We start from the raw sequence: 24,009 nt of genomic DNA, 5'->3' as shown, positions 1-24,009 counted from the left end.
TGCTGTTATCATGGTCAATTTACATTTGTAAAATTGGGTTAATACCTCTTAGAGTATTTATTGTATTAAGTAAAAAAAATAATGTTTATAAATGTTTATATAATGTTTATAAAGCAGTCATCCCAGACCAAGGCACATAGGCTGCCAAGCAGATCTGGCCTTCTGAAAGTCCTAGCAGGTAGTGAATACTGGTGCTATTACTTTGTTTTCTGATGAAGTAGGTGATTATTCATTTTATCATAATGGAAGAAATTAGAGGCTATTTGGAAAAAGATGAACTGATTATCATGGGATTAGGGATGTTAATCCTACCTCTGTGACTTTAGGCTATTGGACATTTAACTACTCTTAGTTTCTTTGCTTTTGAGATAGGCTAGGGGTACCTGAGTGGCTCAGTTGGTTAAGCGTCCGACTCTTAATCTCAGCTCAGGTCCTGATCTCAGATAAAAAGAGAGGCTAGACTAGATCTCTTAAGATTTCTTTTAACTCTAATGTTGTGATTGTAGGTTTGAGCATCTACTATATGCATAGTACTGTGCTAGGTTATATGGGTGAAAATAAAATAGCTAGGATAGGATAGCTTCTGCTCTCCAGAAGTTAATGATCTAGTTGGGAATATATACATATGTGAAACACTTAACAGAAGCCAAATAAGTGCTGAATTGATTAGCCTATAAGCAGTGTCAGATTTCTGTCCCCTCGAATGGTTAGAAGAATGACTTCAGCAGGGAGATAGAGACCATATGTTGGTCTACAATCCACCTGACTTGCTATCACCACTCTTCCGTTTCATCCACTAGTATATCCTCAGTAAGCCGTCCTAGCTCTTTCATTGAATGAGGCCACAATACCTCCTTTTGCCAGAGTATTATTATAGGGGCTCTCTGTTTCAGCAAGATCTGACTCAGAGCTTTGAACTGGATTGCCTAGATTATCTAGGGCTTTCATCTCTTGTTTGCTTTCCTTTTTAATCAATTTCGAAACTTCTATTACTGCCTTTTCTCTAGTTTCTCTCTTTTTTAAAATAGCAACATTTTTTGCTTCACATTAATTTTGTCCATATTCATGTCTCATTGTTTTTCCTTTGTTTAAAACGTTAAGTCAAGGGCACCTGGGTGGCTCAGCTGTTAAGCGTCTGCCTTCAGCTCAGGTCATGATCCCAGCATCCTGGGATCGAGCCCTGCATCGGGCTCACTGTTCCGCGGGAAGCCTGCTTCTCCCTCTCCCACTGCCCCTGCTTGTGTTCCTTCTCTCGCTGTGTCTCTCTCAGTCAAATAAATGAATATAATCTTAAAAAAACCAAACCAGAACAAACAAAAAAAACGTGAAGCCAAAGTATTACTACTTCTCTTGCCATCAGATTTTATAAAATCTCTTTTTTGAAGTTTTTCTTTAGTGAAAATGATTTTGCCTTTTTCCATTACTATTTTTTGCCCTATAATTAGAGATATACATGTATACACATAAATAAATCATTTGCTTTCAGAAAATAGATAGAAAATTCCTTTGAAAATTGTTTTTCTTCTTCTGATAGGTTAGTGGCATACTCTTTACCTTTAAAACATGTCTTTCTGGAAGTCTTTAGAATCTGATGCCTTTTTTTATTCAGGAAGAATGCTATAGGTCATGTAGTTGTAATTTAGATTTAAAAATACTGTACCTTAAGCCTAGTAACCACTGAATCAATAGATATAAAATGAAAATGCAACTAATTGGTGACATCATAGATTGTGGCAAAAGCCAAAGTTGAAAACTACTGACCTGTAAAACAAAAAATTATATTTGGCTGTGAGAAATGCCACTTGTAACAGTTTTGACTTCTTTGTTTAATTTTGCTCATTATTTTGATTTAGTTTGAGACCATCATCCCAAAAGTATTTATTAAGAATGGACTGTGGAGTGGGTAGATTTAAGAAGATATAGATTAAAAGTGTGGCTGCTTGAGTTTAAATCCTAGTGTTGCCACTTACTAGCTGTGTGACCCTGGGCAAGTTACTGAACTGTGTCCTAATTTTCCAGACTAAAATGGGAGTATAATAGCACCTACCTCATGAAGTTGTTGTCAAGGTTAAGTTAGATAATATATATAAAGTTGAGTCTGGCGCTTAGTAACACAATACATGTTAGTATTAATGTTGTGGTAAGAAGTTAGTAATTCTTAAGCAAAGTAGTATACATAAACTGGATATGGAGGCAACTAAGTAGCTAAGGTAATTAAAATTGGGGATTGAGGAGAGGATGGGCAGAGGACTTTATTATTAACTTTTTTCTTATTTTGATTTTAATTTTCTTAAATTTTCTTAAAAATGTGTGCTTTCTTATGAGGAGAGTTTATTGAACATCTAAGTATGATCTTGATGCTTTGATAGGCCACAAAGTAATGGGGAATATAAAATACGGCATTGCAAAATGACAAAAGATTAACTGTAGGCCTTCAGATAGATCCCTCACAGTAGACAAAAGTGAGCTTGTTAAAATTTTGTTAAAAATTAGGGCGCCTGGGTGGCTCAGTTGGTTAAGCGACTGCCTTCGGCTCAGGTCATGATCCTGGAGTCCCGGGATCGAGTCCCGCATCGGGCTCCCTGCTCGGCGGGGAGCCTGCTTCTCCCTCTGACCCTCCCCCCTCTCATGTACTCTCTCTCATTCTCACTCTCTCAAATAAATAAATAAAATCTTTAAAAAAAAAAAATTTGTTAAAAATTAAAAACCCATGGCAAAACTCTTCCTTTAGAGAGTATCCTAAGGTTATGTTAGGGTAGTTAGGATTTGTTAGTTAAGGCATCTTGATACAGTGTGCTTTTTAACAGAACCTCTTACAACCACATAATCCAAAAAGCATTTCAATATCAGGGTTATGTGAAATGCTCTTTCACAGCATCATCTAACTCTCGTATTATTTTGTAATAAGATTCTAGTACAGATAGGTAATTTAAAATTAAATATCAAATACTTTAAACTTTGGAGTTTGAAAAATTGATTCAAGGTGATATTGTATTTATAAAATATACAAATAAAATTTTCATCCAGTATAATAATTTTCCAGTGGTAGGATAATATCTTCTATTAAAAGATCCTTAAAAAAGAACTACACAGGCAGCTAATTTGAAAGTGTGAAACTTCAGCTTTCAGTAAAGGAGATATTGCAAAGAACTTAATTTTCTGAGTTATAAAGGGATATTATTTTTTGCTTTTGTTTTAATTGGTGAAAATTTGTCATGATTATTGCATTTTCTAGGGTTAATAAGCACTAAATTAGAATCTTTGGTAAATCACAACATTATAATGTCTTAAGTTTGTCTTTCTGATTATCAATGATTATTATTGAGGAGATGGAGATAAGGGGGATAAGTGTACCTGAAGTATGGGTTTTTTTTTTTTTTTGCATATATGTTAAATAGGTTATATTTTTAAAAATCAGTTTTTTTTTTAAGATTTTTTATTTATTTGAGAGAGTGAGAGAGAGAGCCCAAGAGGGGGTAGGGTTAGAGGGAGAAGCAGACTCCCCACTGAGTGGGAGCCCGATGTGGGACTCGATCCCGGGACTCCCGGGATCATGACCTGAGCCGAAGGCAGTCGCTTAACCAACTGAGCCACCCAGGCGCCCTAAAAATCAGTTCTTTAATACTAGGAAAAATCAAGTGAAAAATAGTAACTACTGATTGAGATGTTACTGTACTGTACCCTTGTCAAATTTTTTAAAAAGATTTTATTTGAGAGAGTGCATGCATGAAGTGGGGAGGTGCAGAGGGAGAGGGAAAAGCAGACTCCCCGCTGAGCAGGGAACCCAATGTGGGGAGGCTCCATCCCAGGACGCTGAGATCATGACCTGAGCCAAAGGCAGATAATAAACTGGCTGAGCCACCCCGGCACCCCTCCCTTCTCAATTTTTTAAAAATAAGTTTCTGTATTACCAACATGTTAACTTACGAAGGATTTAATGAGGGATGAGCAAAACTATCCCTATTTTCATGAAAAACGAAAAAAATAAACCCTTCCGTGAGCTAAAGAGAGAAGTTGCTTGTTGTGTTAGAATCCTTGAATTACAAACCCTTTTAAAACTTACTTGGGAAAAAGGGAAGTTACTGATTTACATAACCCTAACTTAGGATGGCAGGGATGCATTTGGGCTCAAGGATACCTGGAACTTGAGCCGAGAATGTCACCAAGACTCTGTTTTCTATCTAGTCTCATCTCTGCATTTCAGCTCTATTTTCTTCTAAGGTAGAGCAGCTTCTTTCTTCTCTATAGTGGCGACATGGATGCTGACTTTTTTTCCCCCATATATCTCAAATTTTAACTAACCATTAGAGAGGGACTGCATGTCTTCCCTTATTCCATGGTGGGAAGTGGCACTGCGTTTTCCTTATTTAGGTTGTTTCCACTCTTATGACCATGAAATAGGGCCTCTAATTTGCTAAGATCTCTTGGTTGGACTTGGGGGGAGAACAGTTTCCTTAAAGAAGGAACGCTAGGAGGCAAAATTATTTCTGTCCTCTATATTCTTAAGTGAAAGAACTGTTTATTTGCTTTGTTTTGTCATCTAGTTTTTTACATGCTTTAAGAGATGTTGTAATTACATTGAACTCATTCTTAATGCCAAATGTTCTAGTAGAGTTACTGAATAGCGTTCTGTATGAATAATCTGGACCAGGAGTTGGGAAACTCTCTGTAAAGGCCACGTAGTAAATATTTTCAAGTTTGTGGGCCATATAGTCTCTGTAGCAATTACTTAGCCCTGTGGTGGTTGTATGAGAGCAGCCAAAGACAATATGGAAATGATTGGGTGTGCCGTGTTCCTATAAAGCTTTATATGTAAAACCAGGTAGTGAGCCAGATTTGACCTGTGGGTTGTATTTGTCAGCCCCTTATTGGGACAATACATAGAAACTCCAAGAAATTTATATTAAAATATATGTTTCAGTGCATGGAATCCCATTAGTCACTGATATTCAGTAACTTTATCAGAACTGGATTTGTGTGGGAGATGGGTTGGGTGAACTAAGAATATGTGTGTGTGTGTGTGTATCAGAATCTTATGGAGAACTTTGTTAGAATACATCTATTTCCATGCACACCTCTTAAAGTTTCTAATTTAGTATGTGGATTTGTGGTATGTATATTTTGAAAAAGTTCCAGAGATGATTCTTATAAAACTCTCTCATATTTTGTTCTCCATTCATTGATACATACTTGATATGTGGGAAAAGTTTTACTACAGGAGGAGGAAGGAAGCTGATTTGACATTTAATGTATGAGACATTGTACTGTATGCTTTTCATGTTATCTCTTTGGTTTGATAACAATAATGGTAATTGCTAACATTTATCAAATTATAACTATGAGCTAGTCACTATCCTGAACAGTTTTGCATATATATTCATTCATTTAATTCTCACACTTTTTTATACCTATTTTACAAATGAGGAAATGGAGGCATAGAGAAAGTTACTTGTTGGTAAGTGGCAGAACTGAATTAGAATCCAGGTTTAAACTGCTTGAACTCAATTGCTCCTTTTTTATAGTGCAGCGCAATGTGAAAGTGATAATACAGTCATGAAGTTGATTGACTATTATTTGCCAGGCACTGGTTAGCAATGATTGCAAATGCCCTCATTTACTTTTTAAAAAATTCTTGAAGTTTTTTTTTAATAGGCTCTATTTTTTAGATCAGTTTTGAGTTCACAGCAAAACTGAGCAGAAAGTATAAAGATTTCCCATTTACTTGTTGTCTCCCACACCTGCACCACCTTCCCCTGCATCAGAGTTACATTTGTTATGAACCTACATTGACACATCATTATCACCCAAAGTTCATACATTACATTAGGGTTCACTTTTGGTATATATTCTTCGGGTTTTGACAAATGTATAATGACATATATCCATTGTTACAGTAGTATACAGAATAGTTTCACTGCCGTAAAAATCCTCTGTGCTCCATCTATATTCATCCCTCCCTCCTTGTAACTCTGGCAACTACTGATCTTTTTACTGTTTCCATAGTTTTGCCTTTACCATAATGTCATGTAATTGGAATCATATAGTATGTAGCCTTTTCAGATTGGCTTCTTAGTAATATGCATTTAAGTTTCCTCCATGTTTTTTCATGACTCAAGAGCTCATCTTTTTAATGCTGAATAATGTTCCATTGTGTGGGTGCACCATAGTTTAGTTATTCATTCACCTACTGAAGGACATTTTGAAGTTATTTCAGTATTCTGCTCATTTACTTTTTACAGTTCTGCAAAGCAGATATTATTGAACTGTTTACAGATTAGGAAGCAGAGTCAGAGGGGTGAAGTAATTTATTCGGGTGCACGTCATTAGTAGTTGGCAGCTTATATTAACCTAAACTCTCTCTCTGACTCCAAACCCGTAATCCTCATATATATTCTGCCATATAATTTAATAGGTCAAAACACAAATTATTTTTGACTATATAATTGAAAAGCTCTGTCAGAATCCCACATCGGGCTCCCTTCTTGGCGGGGAGTCTGCCTTTCCCTCTGACCCTCTCCCCTCTCATGCTCTCTCTCTCTCAAATAAATCTGATTGCAGAAAGTTCTGTTGGACAACACTGATCTGGATGGCTTTTTATGTATGCCTTTTAAAAATATTTTCTACTGCATAACTTTTTTTGTTAAGGCATATTTTATTTATGATAAATTGTGCAAATTTAACATTTTTAAGTTGATAATTTTTAAGTTAAACTTTTTATTTTGGGATAGTTTAGATTCACATGCAGTTGTAAGAAAAAGTACAAAGAGATCTTGTGTACCCTTTACCCAGGATCCCCCAGTGGTAACACCTTGCAAAATTATAGTATAATATCACAACCAGGAGATTGATAGTGAATCAGTAAAGATATGGAACATTTCATACCACAGAGATCCTTCGTATTGCCCTTGTATACCATGCTAATCTGTTATCCATTTCTATAGTTTTCTAATTTTAAGAATGTTATTTAAATGGAATCATAGTGGTATGTAACCTTATGGGATTGGCTTTTTTTCAATCAGCGTAATTCTCTGGAGATTCGTCTGGTTGTAGCAGTCAGTCATTAGTCTGTTCCTTTTTATTACTGGGTAGTATATGGATGTACTACAGTTTGCTTAACCATTTACCTATTAAAGGATATCTGGATTGTTTCCAGTTTTGGTTATTATAAATGAAGCTTCTTTAACCATTTGTGTACAGGTAAAGTAAAAATAAGTTCTCATGGGGCACCTGGGTGGTCCAATCAGTTAAGTGTCTGACTCTGGATTTCAGCTCAGGTCGTGATCTTGGGGTTTTGAGATTGAGCCCCAATTGGGCTCTGCCCTGGGTATGGAGTCTGCTTAAGATTCTCTCCCTCTCCCTCTTCCCCTCCTCCCCATGCACATGTTCTGTCTCTAAAATAATAAATAAATCTTAAGAAAAAATATTTCATTTCTCTGGAATAAATATCCAGGAGCGCAATTACTGGGTTATATGGTAGTTGTATGTCAGTGTTTTCAAGAAACTGTCAAGCTGTTTCCAGAGTGGTTGTACATTTTACATTTCAGTCAGCAGTGTATGAGTAATCTGATCTCTGCATTTTCACCAGCATTTGGTATTGATACTTTCTGATTTTAGCCCATTTGAATAGTAGATGATGATAAGTCATTGTGGTATTAATTTGTATTTCCCTAATGGCTAATGATACTATGTTTTCATGTGCTTATTTGCCATCTTTATATCCTTTTGGGTGAAATGTCTCTTTGTATTAGTTTGCTAGAGCATAGAAATACCACACACGAGGTGGCTTAAGTAATGGAAATTTATTTTTTCATTGTTCTGGAAGATGGAAGTCTAAGATCAAGGTATTAGCTGGTTTGGTTTCTTTTGAGGTCCCACTCTTTGGCTTATAAATGGCTGCCCTCTTGCTGTGTCCTCACATGGTTTTTTTTTTTCTGTGCTCACAGTGCCCCTGGTATCTGTGTCCAGATATCCTTTTCCTTTAAGGACACCAGTCAGATTGGACTGGGACTCACCCTGGCGACCTCATTTAAACTTAATTCCCCCTTTAAAGGGCTTAGTTCCCAATACAGTAACATTCTGAGGTACTGGCATCTTGGCTTCAACAAATGGATTTTGGGGGACACAGTTCAGCCCATAACAATGCCTTTTGCCACTTTTTTTCAATTGATTTTTTATTTTACTGTTGAGTTTTTAATATATCCTAGACACTAGTTCTTTGTCTTGGCTTGCGGATATTTTCTCCCAGTCTATCAGCTTGTCTTTTCAGCCTCAGTAGGATCTTTCTCATGGCATAAGTTTAAAGTTTGATGAGGTCCAGTTTATAAGTTTTTACCTTTATGGGCTGTATTTTTTTTTTTTAAGATTATTTATTTATTTGAAAGAGAGAATGAGAGAGAGAGAGAGAGAGCACATGAGAGGGGGGAGGGTCAGAGGGAGAAGCAGACTCCCCACCGAGCAGGGAGCCCGATGCGGGACTCGATCCCGGGACTCCAGGATCATGACCTGAGCCGAAGGCAGTCGCCCAACCAACTGAGCCACCCAGGCGCCCCTATGGGCTGTATTTTTTTAATTCTTAAGATTCTCCTTCCCTAGCCATAGATCTCAAAGATTTTCTTTTTCTTTTTTACAGTTATAGTTTAACAGGTAACACTGAAGTTCAGGATCAGTTATTTTTTGCATAAAGTGTGAGAATTAGGTTGAGGTTTTTTGTGGCCTGTAAATGTCTAGCTGCTTCAGTACCATTTGTTGAAAAGCTTATCTTTCCGCCATTGAATTGTTTTTACATTGTTGTCAGAGATCAGTTGAGCCTATTTGTGTGTGCTTATTTCTGGGTTCTGTCTTCTGCTTCATTGATCTATGTGTCTGTCCCTCAGCCAATAGTATACCATCTTGATTACTGTAGCTATATAATAGGTCTTGAAAATGAGTACCTGCTTTCTTTATTCATTTTTTAAAAAATTATTTAACTACTTTATTTGCCTTCCCATATAAATTTTAAATTAATCTTGTCTATATCTACAAAAAATCTTGCTAGGATTTTGATAGGAATTGCATTAAGCTTATATATCAGTATGGGGAGAATTGACATCTTTACCATATTAAGTCTTCCAATCCATGAATATGGTATGTCTGTCTGTTTTTTTAGATCTTCTTTGATTTCTTTCATCAGTGTTTTGTGGTTTTCAACGTAGAAGTACTCTATATGTTTGGTTACACTAATTTCTATTCTCTCAGGCTGACTTACGGCATCTCTCCAGCAGTTCTCACACTCCTCCATCATCAGTTTTTGGCTTTATCAGATTATATCTACTAACGATCATTTCTCCCATCCTAAAAAAAAAAAAATCCCAAAATCAAACCATATTTTCTTTGATCCCGCTTACCTTCTGTCTTCTGCCCTATTTCTTTGCTCTTCTTTATAGCAAAACTCCTCAGAAGAGTTACTTATATTTGCTGTTCCCAGTTCCTTTCCTTCCCAAATTTTCTTTAATCAATCCAGCCTGGCATGTGCCCCACCTTGTCAAAGTAAAGCAGCATCTAGATTGCTAAATCCAGTGGTCAGCATGTGGTCCTTAGCCTTCTTGAGTTTTCATCAGCATCAATAGAGTTGATTTCTCCTGGATAAATTTTCTTTGCTTCAGGGAAATGCAGATTAAAACAAGGTGTAATTTGGTACCCATCATATTTCCTCAAAATTAAGTCTGATAAATCTAAATATAGTGAAAGGAAAACTCAGACATTACTAGTGAGAGTTTAAATTGGTACTACCACCTTAGAAAGCAATTTAATGGTAGGGAAGTTGAAGATACTAAAATCTTTTTATCCAAAAGTTCTATTACTAGGTGCTTACCCTAGAGAAACTTTTACAGGTGAGATCTGTATAAGATTGTTCATTGTAGTATGGTTTATAGTAGCAAAAAGTCTCAGTAGGAAACTGGATGTGGTTTATTCATATAACAGAGTACCATCTAGGAGTTGCATTGAACTACATGTATCAGCACAGAAAAATCTCAGAAACATAATGTTAAGTGAAAAATACTAGGTAAGAAAGAATAAGTAATTTATGATATACTTTTGTATAACAGGATATTAAGTGGGACTTTTTTTTGTGTCATCTAAGCATTTTTCCTGGAGCTCAAAGCTGAGGACAGTAGCTGACAAAGAATCCCTGCGGTGTAAACAGAGATGCTGAACTTGCTGGGAAATGGCCATGGTTTGTCCTGGAACTGTGTTACCTCCAGCTTATACAAAATAAAGGGAGACTTAATTGAGAGGAAGGGCTCTTTGAAGGGTTATTAATCCAAAAGGGAATGCTGTAGTGTTTGTATTGTCCTCTATGCGGGTTGCAAACAATTTCTTTGAAAGACTGGGGGACTTTTCAGGAGGGAAAATGTGTCTATGGCTGGATGCCTGCTGGGATGCTGTCTTAGTGGAGTGTTAGAGAATTCATGGAGAAGTGTGATTTGGGTCCCCTGCAGTTATTGAAGGCCCAGAGACTGGGGGCCGCTGCTGCTTTCCTGGGGAAGCATAAAGGTAAGGGATACATAAAATAGTCCTATAGTGGAAAAGCCAGAAGAGAGGGCTTCCTCTGTTTGTGTAGTGATGTTGAGTTGTTTCCTTTGGACCAGGCGAACACTTTAGAGGCTAGTTAGGCTAGAGCCATCATGAAAGAAACTTACCAAAAGATAGTTACCTGCTTGGTATAAGCAACTCCAGTAGCGTAAGAGCTGAGGAGGAGTTTTTAGAAGTGAGCTGGAGAACGCCTCTTCTACAGCAGAGGATGTTACAGAGATTCTGTCAAAGAAAACCAGAGCTGGACAGTAGTTAAAGTGGTAAAAATTAATTTCATTCAGGAACTATTGCAATAGGGGGAGAAGCAGCCCCTAAGAACAGAACCGGGCTCAGTTCTGAATATAGCAAGTACAATTGGGGATTTATAGCCAATAAGCAGAATGAGGGGGGTCAGTGGATGGAAATACTAAGAGGAGACATCAAGGATAGGGGGATTCTTGCTGAACTGACTTAATAGGACTTTTGCTGAAAGCAGGTCAGGATGATCAGAAATCAGGGATGGGAATTTCTCTCTGAGCTGCTAAAGCCGGACTGTGCAGTCCCAGTAAGGATATGGGAGGACAAGGTTGAGGCCTAGTTGAGAAGAGACTTCAGAGGACTCTCACCAAAGTTTGGTCAAGGAGAGAGTTATTGTTTATCTCCATGGGGTGAATTTCAGAATTCTCAAAATGCTCCACAGAAGAGAGCCACATTATCACCAATGATTGAGGGTATTTGATAGCCAAGAGAAAACTACAGTCAGCACGAGCTTATATAATATGAACTTGCCTCTTTACTTCTCATTTTTCTATCTTTATTCCTGTCCTGTGGTAGGCAGAATGATGGGCCCCCAAAGATCAAATCTTAATCCCTGGAACCTATGTTACATTATTAATGGAAAAGTCTTTGCAGAGATAATTAAATTAAGGGTGTTGAGATGGGGAGGTTATCTTGGATAGCCAGGTGGACTCTTAATTACAATCATATGTGTCCTTATAAAAGGGAGGCAGAGGGAGATTTGAACACACATGCACAGAAGGTTATATGAAGCAGACTGGAGAGATTTGGAGATGTGGGCCTGGAATATTGGAGTGATATTGCCACAAGCCAAGGAATGCTGGAAGCTACCAGAGCTGGAAGAGGCAAAGAATGGCTTCTGCCCTAGTACTTCCTGAGGGAGTGTGGCCCTGCTGACACCTTCTGATACTGATGTTTGATTTTGGACTTCTGACCTCCAGAACTATAAGATGATATATTTGTGTTGTTTTAAGCCACTAAGTTTGTGGTAACTTATTATAGCTGTAATGGGAAACTAATACACCATCACGCAGTACTGTAATTATTTGTTTGCAGAGCATTGGGAACACAGAAAACTGGATTGTTGACTCGTCCTGAGGGAAACGAGGAAGGCTGTGGTGACATTTGAATTGTGAATTGAAGGATTTGTAAAAGTTTGCCAGATCTGAGATGGGGTGTGCCTTCTAAGTGGAATAGCTAACATGAGTGAAAGGACCCTGAGGTTTTTAATATACAAGACTTCTTGGGATGGTTGTTATACATAAACATTTAGGATGCTTAGAAGGAAATGGTGGATACTAAAGCTGGAAAAAGTAAGTTGGGGCCAGTTCATGCAATTTTGCGTGATTACTGAAATGTTACCGCTTTACTCTGTTTAGGATTATAAGGATTTTAAGCAGGGGAGTGATTGGAAGAGCAAGGTGGATAGACCATTTGAGAAGATATTTTAGAGGCAAGACAAAAAAGAAGTGATGGATTTGTTTTGAGAAAAGAAGGAGTAAGACTCGATAGCTAATTAATTGCACCTGAAATTTTGGGGCCTTGAATGCGATTTAGTGTGAACATTTTGCTAGTTAGAAATGCCTTTTAATAAATTATACAGGAAGGTGGAAGAATATATTGTGGAGATGGCGAGGAGGAAAAACATCATTAGATTATCTTTTAAAATTGTATATCTAATCTGTAATTTCCTTGCTCAGAACTCCCTGATTATCTATTGCCTACTGAACTGGATGCCTAATAAATGCCTTTATTCTCAATTGAAGATGGGATTTTTGCATTTCTTCTTTTAGGATTTTCAGTGTTTATTTGACATCATATTTGCAATTTGGTAATTAAATTTAAAACTTACTGTACACGTGCACTTGACTCATACATTTAAAAAACAAAACTTAGAGTGCTTCAAAGGTACTTCCTCAGATTTGCCACAGATGGGACATTTTGTGTCTGCCCTAGCTTTTGGGTGCCAAGTTGGTAATGTGGCCAGCACTTGAGCTTGCGCTGCTGGTTAAGAAGAGTTGGCTGTATGTGAAGGTCAGGGAGCAGAGAAGTAGAGAGAGACTTCCATAAGATTTTCAGGCCAAGTAGGAGATAATAGTAAAAGAAGGCTATTCAGAATCCTATAGTTGGAGGATAAAATTGAGAGTTAATCTCAAGTGAAATATGAAATTGGACATATTTTATAGTGAAAGGGTGTGGTGGTCGGCTGGGTATTTATATCCAAGTCCAATGTTACTCATTCTCTGGAATGTATTTGAATACTATTTAACAACTTTATATATAATGGAGAAACAATAAAGGCATTGCCTTTTTAAAGTGGAAAAAAAAAAAGGTAAGGAAATAAGGATGTACTGTCATCATTTTTTCCCCAATATTGCATTTGATGTTTTTGCCAATGTCATATGCCATGGAAGTGAAAGACCACATTTACTTGGAGGAGTAAATGTTTGGAATACTTGTATTCTTAGGCTACTCAAAGAAATCATCAAAAAACAAATTAATATTTTTAACCATGTGTCCAGATACAAGATAAATTTGAACATTAGCAGTACTCCTGTATACTAGTTATTACATTAAAGGTCTTGAGATGTGGAGGTTATCCTGGATATCAAGCTCCAAAATACAATGAAAATGCTTTAGGTAGCTCTCCATTGCATACTCTTTACCAAAATAATTCTCAGAGTTGTATGAGTCAGATTAAGCTAGGTTTTTCTGGAGTAGTCACGCTAAAGTCTTAGTGGCTTACATGTCAGTGTGCAGTACACATGCATTGTGGGTCGGATAGTGGCTGCTTTGGGACTTGGACTGATTACTCTCTGGAATATTGCCATTTTCCATGGTAGAGGGAAAGAGAATGAGGAATTGCATACTGGCTCTTAAAACCTGTTCTCTGAAAGCAACATGTCTGTTTTATTCATATTATATTAGTTAAAAAAAAAAGTCACTTGGACTCACTTAACTTTCAAGGGGCCTTGGTGTATAATCCTGCTATGTGCTTGGGAAGAGAACTGGAAATATTTAATGGGTAGCACTAATGATTGCAGTAGCATTTAAATGTAAAAGTCAAGACCAAAAAGCCCAAGAAAAAGATTGTATGTGAGTATAAAAAGTATAATTCTTGAAATATATTGAAAGGATAAATAACTCAAAAAATACAACAGAAGTGTTTAGATCAGTATGAAAAAGGTTAATATCTAATCTTCTCAATATGTGAAAATCTGATTCAAATCTATTAAACAAATTTCAGGCCTCAAATAGAATAAAATGGCCAAAGGATAAGAACAGGCAATTCTTAAAAGATGACATAGAATAGGAAAATATATTAAGGGTTAAAATATCAAGTATTTTTTTTAAAGATTTTATTTATTTGAGAGAGTGAAAGAGCAGGTGCATGAGCAGGGGTGGGAGGGTGGGGGGTTGGGGGGTGGTGCCTGGAGAGAGTGGGAGGGGCAGAGGCAGAGGGACAAGCAGACTCCCCACTGAGCAAGAAGCCTGACATGGGGCTCCATTCCAGGACCCAATCATGACCCAAGCCTAAGGCAGGTGCTTAACCGACTGAGCCATCCAGGCACCCAGTATTAAATAATACATCAAGTATTATTTACTTTATTTAAATTAGGGGAAGAATTCAATGCAAATAAGAGTAGTTCTAGTGAATTTATGGAGAAATGGTTAATTATACGATGCTGGTGGGATTATAAGTATAATCCTTTTGCAAAACAATTTACATATTGTATCAAGAACCATAAAAATACTCATTCTCTTTAAGAATCCTCTTTAGGAAGTTTATTCCAGTTAAAAAGAAGAAATATTAAATGAGTTAAAGGTAGTATTTTTTAGTAGTGGGGAAAATCCATCCATTTGTTTTGTAATTTCCTTTAAGGGAACCAAATACTATGCCAGGCTGTGTTTGTGCTAAGCACTGAGAGTGCATAAATAAGATAGGCTTCTTGACTTGTCATAGTTTATGTTCAGTGGTGAAGAGATTGTTAGAAGACAAAGAATGGAATGCCTAAGAAATAACATCTGAGTTTAGTTAGGAAATGTAAGAATAACCTAAATTTTCAGTGATTGGGAAATGTTTAATTAAATATTTTGCAGTGGTTCAAAGCATTACTTGCAAAAACTACCTATAATCGTATGAAGAAATGTAAAATGGAAGAATATAAAATGAGTACTATGATTACAGACTACATGAAGATATTTGGACGAATAAAGATTGTTATAGCAGTGTTCAAAGAAATTGTAAAAATTAGGTTAAGTTAGAAAACAACACTTTCTCCTAAAAACACATAACTCTAGACCAATAATGAGAAAAAATCAGACAAATCCCAGTTGAGGGTCATTCTGCAAAATACCTGACTACCTCTCTTCAAAAAACTGTCAAGGGGCTGTCTGAGAAATTGTTATAGCCAAGTGGAGCTTAGGAAGCCATGACAACTTAAAATGTGGTGTGATGTCATAGATGGGATCCTGGAACAGAAAAAGGATATTATGTAAAAGCTAAGGAAATGTGAATAAAGTATAGACTTCAGTTAATAATGTATCAGTATTAGTTCATTAGTTCATTAATTGCAAATAAATACAATCAGTATTAGTTCATTAGTTCATAAATTGCAAATATGTGGTACTAATGTTGTGCAGTGCTAATGTTGGATCTTAATGCTAGAGGAAACTGGGTGTGCAGAATATGAGAACTCTGCATTGTTTTTGTAAATCTTACATTATCCTAAATAAAAATCCTGAAAATAAAGTTTATTTTTAAGGAGATAGGAGAGAGAGAAAAATGTACATATAGGCATTTGTTCATCAAATGCCTGTGGAAAGAAAAAAATGTATGCCAAATTTATGCATATTGTAACAAATATCTGTATATGCGTGGATTAATCCTAGAAGGAAATGAAGTGGAAACCAGTTTTTAAAGAAGCTAAAAGGTGATGATGAACATTTTCCTACTCTAAAATTTGTTAGAAGCTAGCAAGATTAATTTGATAGTTTGGATTGAGGCAGTGGTGGTATTACTCCAGTATGAGAACCTGTGAGTCAGGTTGGACTCTATTAGAAGCAGCAATCATGTAGTGTTAGGCAGGGATCTGGAACTGCAGCCGAATATGTAATATATGGGACCTGTTGCTTACTGAAAAAATTGATTCTTAATCTTTCCATTTTATAATCAAATCATTTTTGTCTAACTTCCCTTAAAGAGAGAGCATCAAAAAAAAGTTAGAAAGCATTATGGCTTGAGTGTAGTGCCATCTGCTGGCAGTATTAACTAAATACACTTTTTAAATCCTTTTATAATCATGTGATGGCTACTGCTTTTCCTTATTTATTGTTCCCTTGGTATTTGTTTTATGCTTATGCTGTCTTTTTGTTATATATAATTGATATTCCCTTTTAAAAAAATCCTTATGGTATACATAGAATCTAGTTCATCACTGCCTCAGGTTTTAAGTTCTCACATTTGGCTTGTCAGTTTTAGCTGGGACTTAAAAATAAGTCAAGTATGCATAGACCTTTTTTCCTTTCCTTTCTTCTTGTCAGTAACCCTTTATGGTGCTCTAATTTTATCTCATACATTTAACGGAATTAAATTTGAACGACTCAAAATTATATAATTAAGTACATTTAACTTCTTGATTCAGAGTCTGCCTTATTAGAGTGATACCTGACAGCAGACATTTACACAGTGCACATCATAAGCATATAGTTCATCCCTGCTGGCTTGCTAATTCTCTGTGTAGTGTGGGCTATGCACCAGAGATAGGCAGGTAACATGTGCCTTATGGGTAACATGTTTGTGTGCTAGAATGTTGTTAAATTGATTTCTCCCTCTTTTTGGAGGGAGGGTTTGGGAATGCATTTATTTAATTAACTTGGAATTGTGGTGTCTTTTTCATCTCTTTTGCATGTGCATGTGTGCTCTCTCTCTCTGGCAATTATATTTTGCCCCCTTTGAATTATCTTCATATCCTTTTCCCATTTTGTCAAATGTGATGTTATTCATGCTTTTCTCAGAGCTTTGTTTTGTTTTGTTTTGCTTACATTAGGACTGTTATTGCCAGTATTCTTATATTTAAGTCTTTGGTCTGGCTGGAAGTTACCTCATATGTATGAAGAGTGAGGTGGGAATTAGGTAGGCTGGAGCCTGGTCCTGCCAGGAGATAGTCACATTTCTGGGAAGCCTGGGAAATTGACCTGCAATTTACCTTGTCCTGTAGTAAACATTGAAGAAAATCCTAGAGCCTTTTGAACAAGTTACTTAGACTTGGTATTTGGCCAGAGTTTCCAGAACAGTCAGGAGAGTCCAGGAGGGGCACACATTCCCCAAGAACAGGAAGATGCATCCTTCTCTCACGAGGAGAACCCTATCCTTTTCTCACATAGGCATCCGTATGTTCTTATGGGAGTGTGGCTGACCTGGGAAGCCTCCATTCATGCTGCCCTGAATTCTGTTTTGTGTGGCCCTGTTATTTTCAAACACATTTCAGTATCATCTGCCATTAAGGAAACTATATCTTTGGCTATATTTGTTAACATCTTTCCTGCAAGCATATCAGCCTTTATGTTGGAGATTGCTAAATTTTTTTTTTTTTAATCCCAAATGGCTAGCCATTTGTCCATTTATACCATTTATTGAATAATACATCTTTCCCTCCTGATTCTAATTCTCATTCTTCAAGCTCTATTCCATTGCCCTGTTTATTACTGCGTTGCTCCTATTTTTGCGTATGTTTCCTTCCTAATATATTGTAGTCAGTGGTAGGGCATATCTCTTCCTTTACCCTTTTTTTTCCTGAATATTCCTGAATTTACTCTTCTTGCACATTTATTCTTTCAGAAATACTCTACCATTGAATCAGTCCTTAGAGAACCTTTTCTGCTAGAGCACTTATAAAACATCTGTATTCAGTTGCTAATTAATAAACATAATAAGCACTGGGCCATAGAGGATTCTTTGGTCAATGCTGCGTCCCTCTTTTTTAAAAATAAAAATAAATGTAAACTAAAGATTTAATAGGTCTAGCATTCTAAAAAAAAGTTAACTAGATTGCATACGGACACTTGGTAACTAGTTGATTGGTTATATTCCACTGGAGCATGTGAAAAAACATGTATTATGGCATCTGTCATCTTGATACACCAGCCAACATTTGCCTATACCTGCTGTATAAGTTTAAGTACTGTCATGTTTATTTCCCTTTGCAGCAGTGTGCAGCTGCTGAGCTTATTCCAGCTCTTCTCATTCTTGTCTATTACTTTAGCTTTAGATTTTGGAGATGCTTACTCCTTCCTTCAGTTCTCTTCAACAACTACTAGGACTGTAAAAACCTTTGGTTGTTGGGGCGCCTGGGTGGCTCAGTCGGTTAAGCGTCTGCCTTCAGCTCAGGTTATGATCCCAGGGTCCCGGGATCGAGCCCTGCATCAGGCTCCCTGCTCAGCAGGGAGCTGGCTTCTCTCTCTCCCTCTGCTGCTCTGCCCTGCTTGTGCTCTTTCTCTCTGTCAAATAAATAAATAAAATCTTTAAAAATCAAAACAAAACAAAACCTTTGGCTGTTAACTAGGTATAACTTTAAGGATCTTCCTATGGCTGTACTTTCTTTACTCCAATATAGAAAATCATTGTGTGTTAGCCTTAGAAGACATCTTGGAGGACTGGTGATCTAGTAGTTTTTGAACTTTTTTTTAAAAAAAGCAGCTGCATCTTTTTTTCAATTAATCTTATGCAAAACCTCAGTATCTAAAGATAGGATAAATCACACAGGCCTTTGTTTAAGAAGTAAATGAATTGAGAGTAGGGCTTAAGCCTTAGAGCTCTTGGACACCCTGTTGTTGGTCCTTGAGGCACCTCAGAGGAACTGTGTCCTTGTCTTATTTATCCTTCTCTTTTTACAAATAAGGGACCTGAATCCTGTAGTAGTGAATTGCCTCCCTGGGTATAACCTAGATAAGAAGGTGGCAGACTTTGAATTCAGTAGCCTCCCAGTCAAGGACTTTTTCTATTACACCAAGCTGCTTCTATTGGATTTACTGCTTTCTTAAAAGTTACAGTGATCTACATATGTATTTTTAAATTCATATTACTTTTCTTGGCAAGTATCAATTAAGTTGCTTCTTGGTTCCCATAAAAATCAAGGAAAAATTATACAATTTAAAATTATTAAATATTTATGTGTTGAAAATGTATCTGATATGTAATAGCAAATTTGTAATTAAAAGTTAATATTATCTGTACATTTATTGAAGATATACTTATTTACATGAATACAGTGTATTTCTTTGTTTTTTAAAATTTTTATTGTTATGTTAATCATCATACATTACATCATTAGTTTTTGATGTAGTGTTTCATGATTCATTGTGCATAACACCCAGTGCTCCATGCAGAATGTGCCCTCTTTAATACCCATCACCAGGCTAACCCATCCTCCCACCCCCCTCCCCTCTAGAACCCTCAGTTTGTTTTTCAGAGTCCATCGTCTTTCTTTATGTTTTTGAAATTAAAAAATTACAATTGTTATTCCTAGGCCTAGTGATAGTGGTGATTATCTTAATAGAGAGTGTTGTCATTTGTCACAGTGATGGGGTACTATTTCTATAGATGAATCAGTTTCCAGTCTGTTTAAAAGTGAAAAAGATAATTCAAAACCCGTATTATAATTTTTTTTTTTTTTGGAAATGAAATAGGCTGGAGATTTGCTTTAAAATCATTACTTCTGCCTTTTAGTGGGAATAACTTTACCTCTCTGGAATTACTGTAGGGATATATTAGAGTTATCTTTTAAAAATCAAGTTTCTGGGGCACCTGGGTGGCTCAGCCAGTTAAGCAGCTGCCTTTGGCTCAGGTCGTGATCCCGGGGTCCTGGGATCGAGCCCCACGTTGGGCTCCCTGCTCAGCGGGGAGCCTGCTTCTCCCTCTCACTCTCCTGTTTCCCTGCTTGTGCTCTCTATCTCTCTGTCAAATAAATAAATAAAATCTTAAAAATAAATAAATAAATAAAAGTCAAGTTTCTTGGGGCGCCTGGATGGCTCAGTTGGTTAAGGGTCTGCCTTCAGCTCAGGTCAGGATTGATCCCCTATCAGGCTCCCTGCTCAGTGGGGAGCCTGCTTCTCCCTCTCCCTCTGCCTGCCTCTCCCCTTGCTTGTGTGCGAGCTCTCTCTGTCAAATGAATAAATAAAATCTTAAAAAAAAGTCTAGTTTCTTTTACCAAAAAGTAAAAACAAAAACTTTATAGATGGATAAAACAGATTTAATTTAAAAATGTAACTGGAAGAAAAAAGTCATTTCTAGAACATTTGGCAATGTCACTGAGGCAGAATGGTCTGTGGAGAAACTAAGAGTACAACTTAATCATTTTGTACAATGAGTGAGGTTTCTGGGGATAAAAATGGAATTAAAGTCACATGGAAACATTAGGATAGTAAGCCTTAAAAAGAGATTTATTTTGTATTTTATGAATATTTGTTTTTTTTGTCTGTAAAAGCAAAACGTTAGTCCTTAGTAAATAAGAATAGCAGTTTGCCCTAACAGATTTTCAAATTGAAATAGGTTTTAAAGTTACTACTTTTTAGATCTTACGTTGTCTTTGTTTAGGTTTTAACTTATTATTGGAAGGTTCTTCTAGTATGTGACTTAAGTTTCTTACCTACTTTGTCCTTCCTCTCTGGATTGTAAAAGGCAAGTGAATGTATTTGGTGTATGTTTGCAATGCTGCTCCGAGCCACAGTGGAGCCTGGTGCAAAAGGAAAAATCAACAATATTGATGCTATCTGTATTTAAAAGGTTGATGTTTGGGATTTTTTTTTTTTTTTTGCATTGGCTTTTTAATTTTTTTAAAGATTTTATTTATTTATTTGAAAGAGAGAGAGCTAGTGCATGAGCAGAGGGGAGGGACAGAGGGAGAGGGAGAGCCACGAGGTGGGGCTCCATCCCAGGACCCCAGGATCACAACCTGAGCCGAAGGCAATAGCTTAACCACCTGAGCCACCTAGGCATCCCTTGGCTTTGATTTTTAAAACAGAACCCATTAAGATATATTTTAAAAAATTCCAGTATAGTTAACATACAGTGTTACATTACTTTCAGGTGTACAATATAGTGATTCAGCAATTCTCTATATTATTCAGTGTTCATCATGATAAGTGTACTCTTTAATCCCCTTTGTCTATTTCACCCATCTGGTAACCATCGGTTTTTCTCTGTAGTTAAGAGTCTGTTTTTCAGTTTGTCTCTTTTTCTTTGTTTTGTTTCTTAAATTGTACATATGAGTGAAATCATACGATATTTGTCTTTCTCTGACTGACTTATTTCACTTAGCATTATATCCTCTATCCATCCATGTTCCTGCAAATGGCAAGATTTCATTCTTTTTTTATGGCTGATATACCACATCTTCTTTATCCATTCATCTATTGATGGACACTTGGGCAGTTTCTATCTTGATTACTGAATTTTTTGGCAACCTCTTAAACTTTGTATTGGCCTTACCGTGTCCTGGCCTGAGGTTGCAGTACACCATATAGTGCTTTATGTGTAGCAGGCCAAACATGCTTAGTTTTCTGTTGTCATATAAAGGAAAAATAATTGTATCTTAGTGCTGTGTTATATTGAGGGAGCTGACCATGCGTAACAAATTTTGTATTTTAAATAGAAAATTACACACAGCATACGAGCTTTGAGTGGATGTAATATTCTGTAAAAGTTTAAAATTAAGAGTGTTGACCTTTTTAGAACTATTTAAGTGGATTTACATTTTATAGAGCTGCCCCATTGTTCCTTACTCACCTAATGGTAGATGTTTAACAAGCCCTCAGCATAAAGGAGTATAAGGAAAGATAGTATCTGATAATAATAGAAGAATGATCTCCATTGGTTTGTTTCTTTACCACCTTAGAGTTTATTTGGCATGTGATGAAGGTTTTAAAGTAGAGTGCTAGGTGTTAAAGGAGAGTTTAGAGTGTTGGGGTGCCTGGGTGGCTCAGTTGGTTAAGCAACTGCCTTCAGCTCAGGTCATGATCTCGGGGTCCTGGGATTGAGCCCCGCATTGGGCTCCCTGCTCGGCAGGAAGCCTGCTTCTCCCTCTCCCACTCCCCCTGCTTGTGTTCCCTCTCTCGCTGTCTCTCTCTGTCAAATAAATAAATAAAATCTTTAAAAAAAAAAAAGAGTGTTGTTGAATCACTGTGTTGTATACCTGAAACTAATGTAATATTGCATGTCAGTTGTACTCAAAATATATTTTAAAATAAAAAATAGAGTGTTAAAGGTAGGGGTTATGCTGGAATAAAAAAAATTGGTCTGAGAGAATGAGAGTTGATGAAGTAAGAATTCTATGGAGCTAAAGATAAATTTGTTTCAGATTTGCCACTAATTTCTAGTCTCACAGCTTTTCTGTTTTGAGAGTGTGCACAAGGGGTAGATCTATTGAACATGCTTTTTCTCTGAAGAGTACAGTCTTCAGAATAAGGTAAAACTTAATTTCAATAGTGAACATTCTTCAAACAGTGCAAAAATGGTAGTAAAATATTGAAACATTTTCTGTACCTCTCTTCTGAACTTTTGCCGTTGTGTGATTTACTCTTTAACAGGAAATCAAACCCCAAAGCCATTATAACCATGGGTATGGTGAACCTCTTGGACGGAAAACTCATATTGATGATTACAGCACATGGGACATAGTCAAGGCTACACAGTAAGTTTTTTGTTGTAGTTGTTTTCTTCTTTGACATCTGTATTTCAAGTGAAATATGAGCACATGCATTTGTTTCTCTTTATTGGTAATTCTTTATTTGGTGAGACATTGTTCTCATACTTTAGCTCTTTGTACAGATTTTTTTTTAAATATTTTATTTATTTGACAGAGAGAGCACAAGCAGAGGGAGAGAGAGGGAGAAGCAGGCTCCCTGCTGAGCAAGGAGCCCGATGTGGGACTCGAAGGCAGCCGCTTAACCGACTGAGCCACCCAGGCGTCCTGCTCTTTGTACAGATTTAACATAGCTGATTAAAGTCTTTCTCTAGTCAGTCCAATGTCTGGGATTCCTCAGGGACCGTTTTCTTTTAATTGCTCCCCCGCAATGGGTTATACTTTCTTGTTCCTTTGCATGTCTTGTAATTTTTTTTATTGAAAACCGGACTATTCAAATTCTATGAGGTGATAGTTTTTTTTAAAAAGATTTTATTTATTTGAGAGAGAGCAAGAGAGGGAGAGAGAGCACTGAGGGAGAAGGAGAATGGGAAGCAGACTCTCCACTGAGCAGGGAGCCCAATGCAGGGCTTGATCCCAGGACCCTGAGATCATAACCTGAGCTAAAGGCAGATGCTTAACCGACTGAGCCACCCAGGCGCCCCTGAGGTGATAGTTTTTATATCAGATTCTCCTAGGGTTTGTTGTTATTTATACCATTTCTAAACTAATTCTGTAAAGTCTGTATTTTTGTCATGGTGTGGCCACTGAAGCCTCTGCTCAGTTAGGTAGTGGTCAGTAAATAACTGGACAGAAACTTCTTAAATCCCTAGAACCAGTAGGCCTGATCTTTGTTGAGGAACTGTGTGTGTGTGTGTGTGGAATTGTGTGTGTGTGTGTGTGTTAGGACACTTAGCACTCTGCCAGGCAGCTTACTAGAGCCTTAGCCTTCGCTTTTTGCTTGCCCAGAACCTCAAGGTCAATTAGACCTGAGAGCCTCGGGCCTTCCTCGGTCTTTGTTGAACATGTGCACACGACCTTAAGCTTGTGTATGGCCTTCTAGATTTCCAGGGATATGTCTGAGCTTTTCAAAGCCCCTATGGATATCTTATTCCTCAGCTTTTGCTTTTAAGCTTTTTGATTTGTCTCTTGTTGGACCCAACTGTCACCCATCCTCTTAAGCAGCTGTGATGTTAAAACATTTGACAAACAACCCCCAAGGTGAAGCTTTTAATGAGTTTAAGTGAGGTTCAATAGATGAACCTTTTGAGTGGACTCTTCCCTGTCTGGGAACCACCAGACAGGTCAAATAATGACTTCTCTTTTGGAATGAGGCTTTGAGAGAACTCTGGTTACTAGTTACTAGTGTAATGAAACCAATGTGAGTTCACTTCTTGGTGAGTCACAGATACACCAGGTGGAGTTGTTGCACAAGTAAACATTATTTGCGGCAAGTGAGGAGATCACGGGGAATAACTTG

General features: G+C 37.1%; 1 protein-coding gene across 1 annotated transcript in view; it reads left to right on the top strand.

Moving 5' to 3' along the window:
* Window positions 1-24,009, top strand: part of ZDHHC17 (zinc finger DHHC-type palmitoyltransferase 17) — a 92,923-nt gene that overhangs the window by 3,034 nt on the left and 65,880 nt on the right. Inside the window, exon 2 of the mRNA XM_021678557.2 lies at window positions 22,435-22,538. Within this exon, the coding sequence (XP_021534232.1) occupies window positions 22,435-22,538 (104 nt within the window). The remainder of the gene's footprint in view (window positions 1-22,434; window positions 22,539-24,009) is intronic.

The sequence above is a fragment of the Neomonachus schauinslandi genome, chromosome 5, assembly GCF_002201575.2.
Source record: "Neomonachus schauinslandi chromosome 5, ASM220157v2, whole genome shotgun sequence".
NCBI lineage: Eukaryota > Metazoa > Chordata > Mammalia > Carnivora > Phocidae > Neomonachus > Neomonachus schauinslandi.
The sequence above is the reverse complement of the archived record's forward strand: the minus strand, read 5'-3'. Positions and strand labels throughout refer to the sequence as shown.